The sequence below is a fragment of the Equus quagga genome, chromosome 15 (assembly GCF_021613505.1).
Source record: "Equus quagga isolate Etosha38 chromosome 15, UCLA_HA_Equagga_1.0, whole genome shotgun sequence".
In the NCBI taxonomy this organism is placed as follows: domain Eukaryota; kingdom Metazoa; phylum Chordata; class Mammalia; order Perissodactyla; family Equidae; genus Equus; species Equus quagga.
This window is the reverse complement of record NC_060281.1, coordinates 46,627,939-46,646,217: the sequence shown is the minus strand read 5'-3', so window position 1 is coordinate 46,646,217 and position 18,279 is coordinate 46,627,939. Positions and strand designations below refer to the sequence as shown.

At 35.6% G+C, this 18,279-nt stretch overlaps 1 protein-coding gene across 1 annotated transcript in view; it reads right to left on the bottom strand.

Moving 5' to 3' along the window:
- DEK (DEK proto-oncogene) overlaps nt 1-18,279 on the bottom strand; it is a 36,711-nt gene that overhangs the window by 9,673 nt on the left and 8,759 nt on the right. Inside the window, exons 3-7 of the mRNA XM_046641000.1 lie at nt 16,614-16,715; nt 16,288-16,397; nt 14,922-15,016; nt 13,437-13,557; nt 8,374-8,562 (exon numbers count right to left, since the gene is read on the bottom strand). Of these exons, the coding sequence (XP_046496956.1) occupies nt 8,374-8,562; nt 13,437-13,557; nt 14,922-15,016; nt 16,288-16,397; nt 16,614-16,715 (617 nt within the window). The remainder of the gene's footprint in view (nt 1-8,373; nt 8,563-13,436; nt 13,558-14,921; nt 15,017-16,287; nt 16,398-16,613; nt 16,716-18,279) is intronic.

The window sequence follows — 18,279 nt, the reverse complement described above, 5'->3', positions numbered from 1 at the left end:
TCCTCTAAATCTTTCATAATATCACCAATTTGATTAATCCATAGTTCTACAGTACTTGACCTACAATTTATTTATTCCTACTTTATGAAAGGTATTGGAAGTGGTGACTAAGAACACAGATTTTAGAGCCAAACTTCTTGGTTCAAATCCTGACTCCACCACTGACTTATTTTGCATTCTCTCAAAAAACTTATCCTTCCGCCTGCCTGTTTCCTCATCTGTAAAATGGAGGTAATAGTACCAGACTTTGCTGAATTGAACTTTTCACACTTTCATCTCTGATATTGGGGTACATTTTACAATTTACATTAAAATGATTCCCCATAGGCACTGTAGATTTGATGAACTATGGCTATATGGGTAGAATTGTTGTGAAGATCAAATGAGTAAATAGATATAAGGCAGCAGAGAAAACATTTACGTTTATTAAACTGTATTTATTTCCATATCTGTTTTCCCACTACACTGCACGATCCTTAAGGGCATATCTGAACCTCCATGAGAAGAGACACGTGACTATCATATTTAGCTCTATCTGTCCCTAGCAACTATAAGAGTGTTTGGCATGAAGTAGCCACTATCTCTGTATCATCTGTGGAATCTGGTTTACCTGTACTCTGAACCCAGGATGTAGTTAAAAATGCAATTAAAAGGAAAAAGCACTGCTTTCATATACACTATCATCTCATTATGAGCTAAAAAAAAAAAAAAAACCAAAAAAAAAACAAAGACAAAACAAATGGTTTATCTCATTATAAATGAGGAAAATGTATCTGAGTAGTTAAGTAAGCCAATGCCTTACAGCTAGTAAGAAGCAAGACTTGATTAAGACCAGTGTGCATCCTACTATATAAGTTGCTTACCCAGTCACATGCTGCATTATGCCATTTTGGTCAACAACGGACCGCACATATCACGCTGGTCCCATAAGATTAGTGCCACGTATAGCTTAGGTGTGTAGTACACTATACCATCTAGGTTTATGTGACTACACTTTATGATGTGTGCACGACGACAAAATTGCCTAATGACGCATTTTTCTCAGAACGTATCCCTGTCATTAAGCAGCCCATGACTGTAGAAATGACTAACGTACTTATGTTTCTTTAAGCCAGAGTTCAAACTACTGAACTAAATTATAGTAATAAGCCAGTGTATACCATAACCTGCTTATCATATTGTTAAATTTAACTCCTCTTCAATTACATGCATGCTACCAGCGATAACAAAGAAGAAAAAATGCTGGCAGGAAATACAGAATGGCAACAAAGGACAGCCATCTCTGTATTAGCGTTGTCTCTGGCCCTGACCCTCCAAACTTTGTATGGGCTCCAGGATCGTTTCTCTAGAATTTTTTTAAGCTAAGATAGGCCGTGGTGTAATCCAATTTTGTATAAGTAGTTTTCTCTAAGTCCCTTTCTTTCACTATGCCAGCCTTTCCTGTTTGTCCTTTAAGACTCAGATCAAACTGTTACCTCCAGTGAAGTTTCTGTCTGGACCTTTGCATCCCACATGCCCCCGGAAAGGGGTAAATACTCTATCTTCTTAGCTTTCACATTAGGATCTTGTCCATACCTCTTTTTTAGGTTCTATTCTACTGTACTTTTTCCCTCCTAATCTTTGACTTCTCTCCTCCTACCAACTAAACTGAAGTGCTTAAGGGTAGAGACTTTGTCTTATATGTTTCTTAATCTCCAGTGCAGAGCTTAAAACCAGCACTTAGTAGTTGCTACGTAATTATTTAGAAAATTGAGATGGGAAAAGATCCTTGGAGACTACACACCCTTTAAAGAGCTATTCCAATCCCAAGATTCTATTTCATTAAAATCACTCTGCTTGCTAAGACAAACATGTTTTCTATTAATAGCAGTTAGGCAAACTTCTTGATTTTTAATCACTGTCTTCTGGCACAACTTACCTATATAAACTGTCTATTTAAGAGGAAAAAAAAGACAATTAGATCAAATCATCAAGGGTGGGGCCCAAGCATCTATGTATTTTTTTAAAGCCCCACAACTGACTCACCCAGCTATAATCCACATAAAATGAGAGATAAATTTATGGTCTAGATCTGACACCAAACTTTTTCTATAAAGTGCCAGGGAATAAATATTTTAGGCTTTGCTGGCTACATATGGTCGTTGTTGCACATTCTTCACTTTTTGTTTTTTACAACTATTTTAAAAATGAAAAAACCATTCTCACCTTCCAGGCTGTACAAAAACAGGCCATAGACTGGATCTGGCTTACAGGCCATAGTTTGCCAACTCCTGTTTAGATTATGAATTACTGGAGATACACAGGGAAAAGGCAAGAACCAGACAGAGCAATCAATAAGATAATTCTTCAAGTTATAAATTTATGGCAACAGCGTTTAGTTTTAAGTTTTTAGAAACAGAAGTGGATACTCACATTAACTTTCTGAAAGCTACTGCTTAAAACCAAATTTGGATCTAAATCAGTAGTTCCATATAGAGGATTCTGAAGACAGAACTACATGAACTAGAAGCTCTGGAAAGAGTGATAGAGAACACATTTAAAAAATTATATATTTATTATATCCTCAAAGTATAAAAAATGAGGATATATTGTCTTCTCTCATGGAGTCAAGATTAAATGAGATACAAGATGTGCAGTTACAGGACACTCAGTAGTCTCAATAGTTTCCTCCCTGCACGTATCAATAAATGCTGAGCGAACGAATGGTCCTCTCTCAGGTAGACTGGCAGTTCCTGGAAGACGGAGGTTATGTCTCACTCTCTTTTTCCACACTTAGCAAAATGCTCAGGCAGAATAAGACAATCCTTTTGAATACACAAGAATGATGAATCTATCCCCAAAGGTTGTATTATTCACACAACGCCTAACACCTCATGGGTTCTCTAAAATCTGGCTTCAGTGTATGTTACTGTAGCTTCATCTCTCGTTGCTTTACTTCTGGACACACTACCTAACCACAAACAAGTGTTTGTCAAAGGTGCCCTGAACTTCCTGCTCCCCATCTTTGTTCACATCTCCAACTTTCCTTCCTATTTCCAAGGTCAATTTCAATTGGTACTTCCATTTCCTCCTAAAACTTTTCTTCATCAACAGATAGGGAGATTCTCTTTCTTTTGAAATCCTATAATATTAAGTAGCACTCAAATGGGATTTGAGTTGAAAATATCTTCGGTAACCTACACAGCACTTAGCACACTCCCGATTTACTCAATCGAGTAATTGAAAAGCAATTACATTAGAAAATAAGTACTAGCCCTCTATTTTAAGTCTCTTTTAAAATATTCTGAAAGTTTTAGTAATTATAGTAAATACATTATGTAGCATCATAAAGGAGAAATGTTGGGGGTATTCATGATAGTTAACGATTCTATTATTTAATCAAATAGGAGCCAAGACTTGAGTCTTTTAACAAAATCTATGGGAAAAAATGAGGTGGTAATTAAAAAAAAAGAAAAGAAGACAGAAAAAGCTACTTTCCAATTCTCATAGGAGTTAAGATTCTGGCTTGCTATATTTGCATAAGCTGTGAGTGGCTCAATCAGGACCATCCAGTATTGTAAGTATTTTTGATGTGCTAAAGGGAAACAGATAAAAATTGACAGCTGCCATTAACTTCAGAGAGTACAATGTACTGTAATTAAATATTTAAAGGGTTAGTAATATAAATTTTTAAAAATTTGAAGGGGATTTTCCATGTCTCTGATAACCATGAAGGTATAGAATCAGAGGAATGACACAAGCACCTTTTGAAGGAAGGCAAAAAAAAAAAAAAAAAAATCTTGGGAGAAAAGGCTTACCTATCTTTTATAGGCAGCAGGGCTCTTGAAGGAGGGTCTCCAAAAAAGACGCCCGTCACAGAGCCAGAATCCTGTCCTCACAGCAGAAAGGTTGTACTGGGTGAACAGATGAACAAAATAAAAATTAGCTTAAATACACTATTCTTTTAACAACTTGGCTGAGAAAACTCAAGAGTGCCAAGAGTAAAGAATGTGCAAGCCTCATCATATTTCACAAAAGACTATGAAAGCAAGTTTAAGTCTAAATAGACTTTATTACGATAATTATTCAACTCTGCCTTCCAACAAAAAGTTACAATAGTTTACACAGTTTTCTAATTCCTCTGATCAAATTATGAGATGGCGGAATTCTTATTTTTCAGAACATAATTAAGGACTAACAACTTTCACATTTACTCTCCCACCACGACCAAATAATTCCTCGAATGGTCCAAATATGTAAGTTTACCAAAAATTATAACTGAAAGCTTCTCTGATTGGGCAAACATTGTAGGATGGCTCACTCAACACCCCACTTTTTACTTGCCTTCCCCCTATAGAGACAGTAAAGCTAACACCCAGATCTCACAGCTTCCCTTACAGCTAGAGATGGCCAGTAAACAAGGTTCCGGCCAATGCAATGTACATGGAGGTCTGCAGTAAAAGGCATCCCTTCTGGGGAAAAATAAAGCCAAAACATCACGAAGAAAGCCCTTTGTTCTTCCCTATCTGCAACAGGGATATGATGCCTAAAGGTAAAACACCAGATCACGGGATTAAATGCTACATATAAAGATGGTGGCTCGGGAAGAGAGAGAGCACCCAAATCTTGATACATTTCTTGAGCTGCTGTACTGGCCCAGAATGGCCCGTCTGCAGACTTCTTGTCACAAAAGAAAAAGGAACTCCTGTTTTGGACATTATTAGTGAGGTTTTTAAGTATTTAGACATTTGAAGACATTCCTGATACAAATGGGAACATTCAGATAAATTCTCAATACTCGCAAAGTAAAAATTCAGTTTGTTTAATACTTTTCTAGAGGTAAGAGTGTATTATAAAAACACTAGGAGACAAAAACTCAAGTATTTGGATAAAATGAAAAAAGGAAATTAAGCATGCTTTTAAGGGTCTAAAAGATTATTAGAATTGTTTTCTCTAATGTAGGAAGCACTGCTTCTCCTTTCTTTTTCTGTACTTTCAGTAATTTCTCTGTGTCTAGGGTCTAACACCTATGAATGGCATGCCTGAGCATGGTTGAATCTCACTGGTTCATTTTCATCTTAGCCATCTTCCCCTAAAGATGCTAATCCAACAAGAGAACCAGTTAATTTTCCGAATAAGTTTATAGAAAATAACTAAAACTGTCATTTTCCTATTCTCTCATTTTAAAGAAACTTCATCTACCAATTTGTTCCTGGTCCCAAACTGTTCTCCTTCTACTGCCCTAAAAAACAAATGTCCAAGAGCCAAGATGATAAAGAAGTTTAAAACATCTCTTTTATGAAGGAATTACTACCCGAGTCACCAAGAAAGAGCATCTTGTTATTTGAATTAATGCTAAAGAAAAGGAGGATTAAAAAGTGTAGTGAACCACTCACCACATATTACAGAAACAGAGGTGGACAGGTACAGAGAACTTCAAACAAAACGTCTTAGCGATTACTGGCTATCATGCTAAATGTGACACATTTTCTTATAAAAGACCAAAAAACCCTGTCAATTGTTTTAACTATGTGGTTTTTGGGAATTTCAATCCTACATTCAAAACGTAGTAAGTTCACTTATAAATTAAGTTTCCTAATCTTTCACACAGCTAAATGTGAATATTAGAAGGTGAATGAATATTCAACCTCACATAACCACCGATGGATAACTATAACTTGAACTGGATTTCTGCTTGAGTAAGATTTTTGACTTCAGCAATATAATATAGATCACTCAGTCCAAAGTCCTCAATTTATAAAGGAAACAAGAAAAGGTAAAATTAAACTACGACAGTTCAGTTATTTACTCCAAGAATCTAAAACAGAACAAGAAACTGATATTAATGGGGAGAAGTCTTTTATTTATGAAAGAAAAATTCATTTCAGGAAATAAACAGAATAATATTAACTTAATTTTCTACGAAAAAATCTGCAAAAAAAAAAAAATCCATCTATAGGTAATCCACAACTTTTCCAATCAAGCTGCAAGTCTTTATGGCCTCTTAGAAAAGACGTCCTTTCACAGTAATGACCAACACCTCCATTTATGAAGTCCCTGAACAAGGTTGCCACTTAACTGAGTCTTCAAAAAATGAAAGAATAAGGAAAAACAAAGTTACCATAGAAATACTATTCCTCTTGCTAGCACTTACCTTTTAAAGGCATCTAGAACCTTTCACAGAAACTGAATCAGCAATAAAGTTTTAGAGGATAGCCCTAAATTTGAAAGTCTTCAGAGCAATGAAGAATACCTGTGCTTACTGGAGGAAGATTTATCGGGCGGGGGGGGGGGGGGGGGGATTTCTCAGTCCAGATTTTACTGGCATTGAATTTTATGAAGTCTGTGAGTACCAGCCCAAGCAGAAAAATCAAAGAAGAAATTAGAGCATCATGATAATAGCTTTTATACTGTGTGACTTTATATACCTAATGTCTGTTAAAGCATTTTTGTGTCTTCTTTTTTTCCATCATTTGAGCTGGGTTTCTAGCAAAAGATCCTCATTTATGGCAAGGCAGAAAGAAAGACTTTGATTTATAGCAGGACAGTTCCACCTGTGATCATTATCCAGGAACCAATATGGTTATAAATCAGGGGTTATCTATATTCACAGACCTCAGCTACCTCTACTTAGAAGATAATCCGGAAAGCAAGTAAGAAAATGAGCATAAAATACCCTAACCTTTTAACCTGCACCTTAGTAATGATAGGAAGATTAGATTATAGAAATCTTACATATGATAAAACGTCATTTTAATACTAACAGCAATAGTATCAGCTAATACTTACATAGTACTTGTGCCAAGAACTGCTCTGAGTGCTTTAAAAAAGGTCATTTAACACAACCCTTTGAGAATGGTACAATTATTATCCCCATTTTACAGATAGGAAACTGGGGTATAGTTTATAACACAGTGATACCTGAAGGTACAGCTGGTATTTGAACCTAGATAGTTTCCAAAGCCCATGCTTTGGTAATCATATTGCCTCTACGAAACAATTAGATGTTTAAATTCTATGACAACTTTTTATGCTTTAACTCTGCCTTTAAAAAGGTTTTAGGAAACAGAGTGGATACACGTAGCAGATAACCAATAATCCGTTGAATAAGGAACACTATTACTGCAAAATTGCCACTATTATATATTCACATATAAACAAACATGTTTTCCTCCCAGACGTTAAAATTTATTCCATAAAAACCTTAGTGCTCAGATTACTCATCTTCCTTCTCACCAAAAATATATTAAGATATTTATGAAACACATGCTAGATTTGTAATATTCTTTTTTAAATTATGAAGCATTATATACTTAGCTTTATAGAAGTCTTTATAAGAAGTGACATTAAAACAAGCATGGATTTTAAATACCTAAAGACAAATATACGCAAAATATACACATATATAAAATCAGAGTTCATCACATCTTTATTCCCTCCAATCCAACAGTTATCAACTGGAGGTAATTTCGTCCTTCAGGGGACATGTGGCAACGTCTGGAGACATTTTTGATTTCCACAACTGGAGGCTGGGGAGGTGTGCTACTGTCAAGACAGCCTTCCACAACGAAGAATCATCTTGGCCCAAAATGTCAAGCCACATTAATCAAGTCCCCAACTTACAGACCAAGTTCTGACCACTGAAGGGGGCACCAAGACAAAGTTAAAATAGAGTCTACCAACACATCACTAATAGGAACCCATCTCCTTGTACCCACTCTCCCTCATCTACTTGATTGAAGACACACATCAAGGAGAGGGTAAAGTTAACGCTTTAAATGGTTCAGCAGCTCTCCTCTTCCTGAAGTTTCACTTTGGAAACTAAATATTCTCAACATTTTACAAAAACTGCCAAGTAAAAGAAAATGGGAGGCATTCCTAAGTGATACCAAACTTGCCCACCAATCAAATAAACTTCAATGCTGTTATTCTCATTAAACAATCCCGAGAAAAAATGGTGATCCTTAAACTCCTTGCTTTTTGCATAAAACAAAACGGTTTAATTCAACTGTAAAACACTAACACACTATGAAAAAGTCCTTAAAAAACCTACTCCTTTGTGCTCCTGTTCTGGATACGCACCCCCTCCCTGTCCCTTCCCTTCCCATTCACCTACTGTAGTCTTCAAGGTCCAGCTCAGGGCCCATTTTAAAGCCAGGCCACACCAACCTCTTTTCCAGCTCGTATGCTCTGGCATGGCAACAGAACTAAAAGCTCCTTAAGGGAAAGAAGGGGTTTACACTTAACTATTCCTGTGGCTTGGAATTAAAAACAACCAATATGGTACTAATAGTTCCTAGAATCTATGTTTTCTGGCTATAACTATTACATAGTAGGAATATTTAACTCTCCCAAAGGAAACAGAAACGAAAAAAACCAAACCCAACATTTTACCTCCTCTTCACTTTCTTTATCTTCATCATCTGAAGACTCTTCCTTGTTTTTCTTTTCATCTTCATCACTGCTAGACTCATCTGACAGAATTTCAGGACATTTAGTTCGCTTAGCTTTCCTTGCCATTCCAGAACTGTTCCGTTCCTTTTTGCTGCCTTTGCTAGAAGTTTTTTTAGACTTTGGCAACGGCTGTGTACAATAAAATTAATAAAGATAACATTAATGAGGTACTATATTTCCAAGTCCATCAACTGTTTTTGATAGCTACTTAATTCTTCTTGTTCCTGTCTAAGAAATTTTATTTCCAAGTTTAGCAGTTTTACAGAGAATGATTAATCTTTAACTTGATGTTTCAAGTTAATCTAAAATTCTGTCTACACTATAAATACCCTTTCATTTGTGTTCTAAAAACCTAGGCAAGAGACTCTTCAGAAATAATGAAAGAAACATGTATTCTACATTCTGACACAGGTCTAGAAGCCCAAGTACACATTGTGTTAAGCTTACACAGTTGTTTACACTTTATCAAGACAATATTTTGAGTTTAAGACTTGTAATTTACTGCACTCCTATAAGCATTAAAAGTATCACTGTCAAAAGAGCTTCTTGCTTTAGGGGACCCTCCAGCCAAAGAACGTGGAGGAACCATCCATAAAGGAAATAAAACCTCCCCTTACACATCCAGAATTTATGAACTATATCATTTATATTCATATTACCTCCAGGCTCTATGTTCAATAATGTCAGGATTATATTCTCACTGATGATTCTAAACGTGCAATGTGTTGAGTATGTTAATTATGAAACTAATTAAGAACCACAAAATAAATGCATTGCTATTACTTTGATATTCAATTAAACCATGCATATTTAAAAAGCAGAGCAGATCACATGAGGAAAATGACTTGCTTATACTAACCAACAAATTTAATTTCTAAATAGTTTAAGGAAGTAGTTGATAACTTCTGAAATTGAAAACTATGAAATAACCTTGCATAAAGGATCCAAAAAGATATACACTAAGGAATTAAAATTACTTCTGGAATGCGTATCTTTTATTTTTGCCTATTATTTTACTTTCTGCAATAAGCAGAAACATTAAGGAAAATTCCTTAATATAATCTTAAGATATACCATTGTATAAATGCTGTTGGTAACTTTAGGCAGTATCTTTCCTGAGACTAGAACATCCCACAGGTCCCTTCTCTCCCAGAAACTTCCAGTCTCAGGGGTCAACGTCACCTCCACAAAACTTAAGAGAAGGTGGGTGCTTTGTGTAATGTAGTGTTCTCAGGCTATCTACAATCCACAGGTTATCCTTTAGCTTGTCCAAACAACCTATCTTTCTAAAGGCAGACTGGAAACAGCCAATCTAGCTCACTCCAGAAATTTTATGTTAATGAACCAAAGATAGTTTTCAGAGGGATTCTTTAGAGGAAACTTCCTTGAATGTATACAGATATCCTTGTTATGTGAACTAACTACCACCAGGAACTAAATCCATTTGGATAAATTCTTTGATACCAGTGTCTGGAGAAAAGGTGACCCTCACCATTGAAACTCTCACTACTCACTATATGAAATCCAGGACTTAAATGTATTAGAAAAATATGATACTCTCTATCTCAGCTCAGGAAGCCGATGCAGGTATTGAGAATATAATCTGTGTATGGAATTAGTAATATGAGGACTGGAACGGGTGCTGGATAAATCTATACAGAAGAGTGAAAGGATGTTAAATCATTCAAGTAACTAATCAAGAAAAGGCATTTTCCAAAAATAAATGAAGAGCTTTTAATTAAAAAAAGTAATAAAATATAAATATTTTTGGAGCTTTCCTATATTGGTTCTAAAAATAGCTGAGTCTCTTAATCAGAATCCAGTGTCAACAGCATAATCTCTTTTGGGAAACGAAATCTGATTAACAAATAAAGTTAGAAGGTAGAAATACAAAAGAAGGATAGTGGGCCGGCCCTGTGGCTGAGTGGTTAAGTTTGCGCGGTCTGCTTGGCAGCCCAGGGTATTGCCGGTTCAAATCCCGGGTGCGGACATGGCACTGTTCATCAGGCCACGCTGAGATGGCATCCCACATACAACAAACAGAAGGACTCACAACCAAAATATATACAACTGTGTACTGGGGGGTTTTGGGGAGGAAAAAATAAAATCTTAAAAAAAAAAAAAAAGATAGTAAAACAATGTTAAATTCAGTAGTTTTAAGGTTATTATAGAGGAGAAAACATTAGTAGTAATGAGTTAACAGTGTTTTTCTTAAATGATAGATGCATATGATAGTATAGAAAATAGCTTGAGATTGATACCATTAAATTAAGGGCAATCATCACAGAATCAGAAGTGAAAAATGGATCTAAGAGTTAGATTCCATAAGAAAGAAGAAAACAGTGGGGTTTCCTGAGACCTTTTCAGAAGCCCACAAGGTCAAAACTATTTACATATTACCAAGACATTATTTATTTGCTCTTTTCACTGTGTTGCCATTTGTACTGACTGTACAAAAGCAAAGGTGGGTAAAACTGCTGGTACCTTAGTATTACTCAAGGCAGAGGCAGCAAACTGTGCTGGCAGTAGTCGTCATTTCTCACAAACACTTGTGGGGGGGTGGGGAGGGAGATGTTCCACTCAAGAAAGTCCTCGATGAAGCAGTAAATACTAATCATATTAACTCAACCTTTGAGCACATGTCTTTATAATATCTGTGTAACAAAATGGGAGGTACGCATAGAGTACTTTGGCTACATATTGAAGTTCACTGGTTTTCTCAAGCCCTTGCACAATTGAGTTGTAAGCTAAGCTAGCTACTTTTTTCATGGAATACAACTTTTAGAAGAATAATTTAGAAACTATGGTTATTTAGCCTTAGCTATCAAGGAAACGTGTTCTCAAAATGGAACAATGTGAGCCTGTCACTTCAAGGAAAACTGACAGTATTTACTGCCAAGGATAAATTTCAAAATTTCAAGTGAAAATTAGAATTCTGGAAAATTCATCCACTAATAATGAATTTGACAGCCTCCCCAAAACTACAGATTTTTCTGATGTGATGGTGGTTATATATATTAATGATTATGACGTTTAAACTTTTTTTTTGCTGACGAAAATTCGCTGTAAGCCATCATCTATTGTTAATCTTCTTCTTTTTGCTTGAGGAAGATCTGCCCTGAGCTAACATCTGTGCCAATCTTCCTCTGTTTTCTACATGGGACCCCATCACAGCATGGCCCACAAAGAGGTGTAGGTCTATGCCCAGGAACTCAACCTGGGCTGCCAAAGCAAAGCACGCCAAACAACCCCGAGGCCACAGGGCCAGCCCTTGAATGTGACTTGATAGTGTTTAATGAAATATGACAACATTCGGAAGATCTGCGTAATTCAGGGTGCCAATATTTCCAAACGGTGAATGCATATTACTAACTCACGCATAAGTAAAAGGTCCAAGTTCATTAACATGGTTTCAGATACCACATTACAACCTACTTTTAAGAAACTACCACTACAGAGTCTTGGTGATGTATCAAAGGAGAATATGCACAATTATCTGAAGAACTTCTAAAATATTCTCCTTTTCTAACTACATATCTGTGTGAGGCTGGACTTTCTTCACATACTTTAAGCAAAACAATACATTGTGAAAGACTGAAATACAGAAGCAAATGAGAAAAGAGCTGTCTTCTCTTAAATCAGATATGAACACATTTATGAAAACATAAAACAATGCCATTCTTCCAAGTTTTTACAAGTACAGTTAATTTTCACACAAAATATTACTTTTGTTAACATGTAGTGGCCTTACTGTTATTTTAGAAGTTTTTTAGTTTTAATTTAGAATAATTTAAAATATAAAAATAACCCACATAAACAAAAGCTCTTGGGGTCCTCCTTAATTTTTAAGACGATAACGGGATCCTGAAACCAACACATTTAAAAATCACTGAGGAAAAGATGAATATAAACATATCCCTCATAACTTAGGCAACTTAGTAACTGCTTCTGGGGAAACAGTGTTCAACTTGTCACATGAAAATTCTAAAAAGGTAGAGGTATAGCCACAATAAACATTTAGAAAAATAGAAAGATAATCTCTTATCTTTAAATAAGCCAATTAGAAACACCAAGGAAAAAAAAAATCCCCATTTGTAGCTGCATGACAAAAATATCCTTTATCTGTCCTTGTCCAGCTAACAGTATGCAGGGACCAACAGCAGGCAAAAACCAAGCCCCAGAGCTATTTTCTGGTTTCGAATCTTAATGCCCTCTCCCCTCACTGATGGTGTTCCTCTGAACTCCTAGGCCTTCTAGATCTCGCCACATTTCTTATCAAAATGAGGAAGAATATGAAAATCTTTCCTGATAGACTTAAAACAAACTGAAAATGCAAGGTCATGTAAATAACACTTCAATAGACATTTTCGTCAGTGATGTCACTTGTTAACTGTTAAACAATTAGGGAAAACCTAATCTAGATTTTAGGAAGAGCAGGGGAAACTCCAAGTCCATTTTACTTCCCTGTCCAGATCCAGAGCTCTGCTGAGGATCCTAGAAACCCAACCCAAAAAATGTGTAAGAGTCAGCCTTTTTCATGTTACTTTTTCACAGCCTTATTCCAGTATCTAGAAAACATCTGGTTCTAATATACCCCATCTCGTCTTTCCTGACCTGATTATAGGTTGTACATCCCTCTCTGCCAGCCCAATACACCTCTTCCTTAACTCAACCTGTTTCTGTTCTTCTAGTGCCTTCTAGATATACAATCCTGGATACTTTGTATTTCAGTCCCAACTGACATTAACTTAATTAATAATTACTTTTCTTAATCTTATATTCTTGATATCTCATAAAGGAGAACATATCATATGCCTTCTGTGTTATTTCTATCATGAAATTGTTGCAGCTATGTCAACAGAAGGCATATTCTTTGAATGTACAAGATATTCCTGAATGTTGACAGTAATACTGCTAACTAAATTTGTTCCTCAAAAAACAGAAAGTAGGGAGAGGCTATAAATAACTGATTTGTTACTGAAATAGTAAAAATTGGTCCTCACTTTGCCAGAAGGCTTCGGATGCATTAAAAAATTCAAGATCCTCTTCACCAGCTCACTATTTACACCTGATCTCTCCAAATCAAGAACCTCACAGATGCTCTTTAACATGGCATTCCTAAATCTGAAACAAAATGGAAGAAACCAAGGTTATTACATAGAAAAGTTTATAAGCGTTAGCCACAATACAAAGGCAACAGCTAACCAAACTGGCTCAGCTGCAGACATTAAAAAAGCAACCAATATTTCCAAATCTTAGAAATACTCCTAACAATCTTGACTACTGTACAAAATATAACCAGGTATGATTATTAATAAATTGAAAACACCATTTATCAATTAAGTTTTAAAGGTAGTAAAAGAATAAACTAAGTTATTCACTAGAAAATAATGTAAAGTTTTCAATACTATAAAATTCAGACTTGATAATAATTCTGGCTGGTGATTAAACATTGTATTTTTCCCTCAGCATTACCACTATGATAATGTTTCAACAAAGGAATAGGTAGGGGCCAGCCCAGTGGCACAGCAGTTAAGTTCGCACGTTCCACTTCCTGGCGGCCCGGGTTCGCCAATTTGGATCCTGGGTGTGGACATGGCATCGCTTGGCACGCCATGCTGTGGTAGGCATCCCACATGTAAAGCAGAGGAAGATGGGCACGGATGTTAGCTCAGAGCCAGGTTTCTTCAGCAAAAAGAGGACTGGCAGCAGTTAGCTCAGGGCTAGTCTTCCTCAAAAAAAAAAAAAAGGAGGAGCTGGCCCCGTGGGCGAGTGGTTAAGCTCATGTGCTCTGCTGCAGGCAGCCCAGTGTTTCATTGGTTCGAATCCTGGGCTCGGACATGGCACTGCTCATCAAACCACAGTGAGGCAGCGTCCCACATGCCACAACTAGAAGGACCCACAATGAAGAATATACAACTATGTACCAGGGTGCTTTGGGTAGAAAAGGGAAAAAAGAAAAAAATAATAATAAAAAAAAACGTTAAAAAAGGTGGGGAAAAAAAAAAGGAATAGGTAATCATCTTTTCTATTTAGAGTTCTTTAACTCCAGGGGATTTAATAAACAAAAGCTCTAAGACTCTATCATCTTGCTTGCGTTACAGTGAAGGACACTGTTTCTATCAAACTGATTACCTTCAAAATAGTTTAAATAGTACCTAAAAGAGGGGGAATAAAGTAGCTAACGGGACAGGAATGAGAGAGATTTCACTATATTCCCTTTAGATCTGAATTTTGGACTGTGTGAACAATTTACCTGTGTGTATCATTCTTCTAAAAATAGAAATGTTTTGAGTTCAATAATCTTGACAGTCACTATTTATTGGAAAGTAATGAACATCCCAAGTCAACAGTTATGAAGATAAGTCAGATCTTGGCATTTAATGAAAGAATTAGCAGTCTATTGAAAATATGTGTGGGCATATTTAAATGCTTAAAAGTAAATTTAAAGCACATTGATCAAAACATTATTCATAAAAATAACTTACTTTTTCAACATTTCTTCCTTCTTCTTATATTGGATACTTCCTTTTTCAAATGGAAATCCACTGAACTGACCCACATTCTTCTTTAATGAGGACACCTGAAAATATTTCTCTTATTACGGCTATTTATTACCCAGTAATATACATAAGAAAAAATTCAAAGCCAACAACATCTTTATAGTCATATCTGTTTCCAAGTTACAACATTGGTTTATTCAATATTTCTTATTCACAACTGAAAACTATATTTGTTACTAAAATATTAACATTATAAAAGGCTTACAAACTTAATTCTCTGAAAATAATAATTTCAACAAATTCCCACCTGGGAATTTTTACTGGTAATTCTGAAAACACAACTAAATGTTATCAGACAGTACCAGGGGATGTGGAAAGTCACTACTTAAAAAGACACCCTTTCCCTAAGTAACACAAGTTAATAGTAATATTTCCTATTGTCCAGATCAGAAACTCAGGGATTTTATTCTTTGAAAAGAACAGAGCACCTCCAAAAGTTAGTATCACTTAGCAATAATGAGACTTGTGGAAATTAGACTGCTGTGAGGATCAAATGAGATAACAGGCATGAAAATAAATTATAACCATGCTTCAGACATTCTAACAACATCAAACTTTACTTTGCCCACGCACAATCCAAAGCAAGGTTTCCTCAATTATACAGAACATTGAAGTTGTGTGTATGGTATAATAATTCAATAAATAAGACACTGATCTATTCTAACAAATCCATTCTCAAAGAATTACCACCTAATTCATGAGATATCTGTTCAAATGAGATAATTTCAGTCATGCATTGCCTAATGATGTTTCAGTCAATGAGTGACTGAGAGACTGCATATACAACGGTGGTCCCATAAGATTAGTACTATACAGCCTAGGTGTGTAGGAGGCTATACCATCTAGGGTTGTGTAAGTACACTCTATGATGTTTTCACAACGATGAAATCACCTGACAATGCATTTCTCAGAACATATCCCTCTCATTAAGTGACACATGCCTGTATACTGCATCATTTATTCTGAATGGCTAGAAACATCCCAAAAATAAATATCCTCTAATACATTTAAAGATCACTAAAATCATCATAATTTGGATTTCACAATTTGAAATTTCAGTTTGGCATAAAAACAACTTTAGTAGAAAGAGCTCTAATTGCAAATATCCAGCTCTATGTCTTGCGATAAGCCATTTAACAAGTACGTGCCTCAGTTTGCTCACTTGGTATGGTATGGAAATTGAACCAGTTGATGGCTAAAGTCCTTTCTAGGACTAAAATTATGGTTTTTCTTGTGAAGTATTTTAATATATAAATATGCTACTAGCTTAAAGGTATAAAAAACATCTTACTGTGCCTGGTCTGTTGTAAAGCAGTTTATGTAGATTTCTAAGTTCATCCGTTTTCTTCTTACTCAAGAAAAAATGTATCCTTTCAATTTCACAAAGTTTCTGTCCCTTTCCTAGAAAAAAAAAATACCATAGTAAGTTAAATACCCATTATGCACTAACACATCTACAAAGTTAATTTAATCAGAATTATTCTTACAGCATAATTTATATATAACTTTTGTTCTAATAAGGCAAATTAAATAAAATTATACTAGTATATTACTACTTCGTAAACACTAAAAAACTAAGCATTTTCACAAAATGAAAGGAATATAGAATAAACTTACCCTGTGCAATTGTAAATGGCTCTCTCTGTAAGGAAGAGACTTGCATTGTCAACCTCTCTACTTTCTTCTTTTCCCTCTTGCCTTCCACGATGAGACTCTTTTCTAGAAATTAATTTAATACTTCTTAAATAACAAAAAGCTTAAAGAAGGCATTAACCCTACTGGATAAACATACACAAAAAACTGCAGAAACCTAATACCTTACTCTTCTTCTGACCATGATTCTGAGACGCAAATGACATAACGGAGATGAAAATACTTGATAAACTAATAGCATCACCAAAACTTTTTTGGAGAGTAACATTTTACTTACCGGGTAACCTCACAGAGGATCCAGTTTAAAAAAAAAAAAAAAAAAAACCAGAAAGCAAGCAAACTTTTATCCAACTACAATCATTGCTATGGAAGAAGTCCAGTCACTCTATTTGTGAAAAATCACCAAGGCCCTCACAAGCCTACTCTTTGATTACACATAATTGTATTAATTGGTATTCACAGTTTACATCAGAAAATAGCAAGTTCAGATTAAGATTATAAGAACCTCAAACGATATATAGAGGAAAGCAATAATTTAGTAACCTGACAAAAGAAACAAAAATGAGGACCCTACGTAAGGCAGAGCAGCCCGGAGTTACTATGGATAGGATAAAATTCTACAAGTTTACATTTACTGCAATCAACTGGGAAGGCATTACTTTGTAGTTTAAGACACGATGTTCATAACAATAGCGATAAATCATTCTAAAAACATTAAATTCTGTTTAGTCCAGACTGCTTTAAAAATAAAAAAGTCCTAGAAAATATATAACATATACTGTAAAACTTAAAACATTAAGCTTGATTTATCTAACACCATTTACTTACTGGCTGAAATAAAGTCAGATAAAAGGACATTATTTATTGTTGGAGGTCCTCCCATTCATTCAACTGAAGGTTTTGTGCAAAGCTGCACTAAATACTAAGGGGGGGATGAACAGATGCTTAAGACACTGAATATGTCTTGAAAGAGATCATGCCTACTGGCGGCGATGAGATACAAATATTATAATTCAAAATAGGTGATAAAACACCTTAAGGAGGATACAAACAAAAGTTCTGTGAGTTGAGGAAAGAGTAATTATTTATTTTTAGATTAGGGAAAACAGGATCAAAACACTGCAGCTGGCTTTGAAAGACAGGTAAGCTTTGGAGATGTAAGGATTTTCACAGAAAGAATGAGTAAGGAGAAAGGGATTCAGCAGGCATATTCTGGCAATGATGTATGGAATGAAGAGAGCACTCTAAAGCAACACCTGTTAACTGTTATCGCCCCACTTCCTTTCCCCCGAGTGATTTAAATCATTTGCTTGCCTCTGATTACCATCTATAAGCCAAAGACTTTCCTGATTTATCTTCAGGCCAGAGCTTTCTCCTGAGCTGCAGACCAACTAACAAGGCCATCAACTGGACAGCTCCACTTCACGTCCTACAGGCACCTAATTTAATGTATCCAAAACAGAAGTCACAATCATCTTATAAACTCCCTCACCTTCCTAAATTCTATTTTTCTGAAAACAGTAATATTATCCACCCAACTGCCAAAGGCAGAAACCTCGGAGTCATCTTTTACTAGGCATCTCCCTTCCCCACCCCTGCCAAAACCACAGCCAAGTTAAGTCAATTCCAT